This window comes from Bison bison, unplaced genomic scaffold (genome assembly GCF_000754665.1).
Source record: "Bison bison bison isolate TAMUID 2011002044 unplaced genomic scaffold, Bison_UMD1.0 scf7180017864185, whole genome shotgun sequence".
Lineage (NCBI taxonomy): Eukaryota > Metazoa > Chordata > Mammalia > Artiodactyla > Bovidae > Bison > Bison bison.
The window spans coordinates 640,859-642,346 of NW_011494757.1; the positions used below are offsets into that span (position 1 = coordinate 640,859).

Genomic DNA, 1,488 nt, shown 5'->3' on the forward strand with positions numbered 1-1,488 from the left:
CTATCAGATCTAGGCCCTTATATCTATTTCTCACTTCCACTGTATAATCATAAGGAATTTGATTTAGGTCATACCTGAATGGTCTAGTGGTTTTCCCTACTTTCTTCAATTTAAGTCTGAATTTGGCAATAAGGAGTTCATGGTCTGAGCCACAGTCAGCTCCTGATCTTGTTTTTGCTGACTGTATAGAGCTTCTCCATCTTTGGCTGCAAAGAATATAATCAATCTGATTTCATTAGTGAATGATAAAGAATTCTGAGTAACAGTTTGTTTGCTCCTATGCACTATTAAGATTTTTCTCCATGTATGTTAAATCTACTCTCACAGGTAACACTTCTCTCTGGCGCCAGTGGGTTGTCAGATTTTGAATGGGCCTGAAAGTCAGTAGCCATTGCTGCGATCTTGAATGTTTCTCTGCGTCCTATTCAAATATGTCTATGCCTCCCGTGTTACTAGGAATGTCTTCTGCTTGGCCTTTGTGCTCCTCTAGGTTGTTTCAGAGCAGGCGCTCCTTTTTCAAACAGAGCTGTACTTTCCCCCTAGGGATATACGTTACGGCCCTCAGAAAATCCCTCTGGAGTGTTCTGCCTCTAGGTGATCCTCTGAAGGTCAGTTTCGCCTTTACTTAGCAGACGCTTCTGCAGAAGCACAGGTTACAGAGACTATGACACGACTCACCTGTAAGCATGAGTCCAAACACCAAACTAGCACTTAAAATATTTTGAGTATGTTTAAAATTTTTTTCTAATGTAATATTAATTTTAGAATAAAAACTTCATACAATCTTGTTTACCTAGATTATTCTACAGTAACTGAACTGCAAAGCAAATCGTTAGTCACCTTTGTAACTGGAAGAACCAAGTATGATATTATCTTTCGATGTGTTCTCCTTCTTTTTCCTAAAAGAGAGAGTCTACCAATATAATAACAAAGATCACTCTGATTTCAGGGAGAGTTCTTATATCAGTTACAAGGATTGGAATGTGCCATCTGTCATTCACTTGCACTTTAAAATTTTATTTTTATTTTTTTATCTGAGTTGATTTACAATATTGTGTTACTTTCTTCTGTACCACAAAGAGACTCAGTTATCTATATACATACATCCTCTGTTTTTTAGATTCTTTTCCATGCAGATCGTTACAGTATTGAGTATGGTTTCCTGTGTGTCAACTGCTTATTCAATGTACATTTTGGATACGATATCCTTGTGAAAACAGATTTTGCCAAAGTATTTTTCATTTGGGTTTCTTTTAAAGTGCTGCTATCTTATTGCCAATAAAATGTTGTGTGTAGTTGTTTACATGATGGGAATCTGTCTTTGGCATATGTGTGCACGCACGTGTGTGTGTGTGTGTGTGTGCGTGTGTGTGCGTGTGTGTGCGCGTGTGTGTGCGTGTGTGTGCGTGTGTGTGCGCGTGTGTGTGCGTGTGTGTGCGTATGTGTGCGTGTGTGTGTGTGCGTGTGTGTGCGTGTGCGTGTGTGTGT

The 1,488-nt window shown here is 39.2% G+C and overlaps 1 protein-coding gene across 1 annotated transcript in view; it reads left to right on the top strand.

The window, feature by feature from the left end:
• Positions 1-1,301, top strand: part of LOC104991328 (oocyte-secreted protein 2-like) — a 9,340-nt gene extending 8,039 nt beyond the window's left edge. The window contains exon 4 of the mRNA XM_010843743.1: positions 491-1,301. Coding sequence (XP_010842045.1) covers positions 491-598 — 108 coding nt within the window. The 3' untranslated portion in view covers positions 599-1,301. The remainder of the gene's footprint in view (positions 1-490) is intronic.
• The last annotated feature ends 187 nt before the right edge of the window (positions 1,302-1,488 follow it).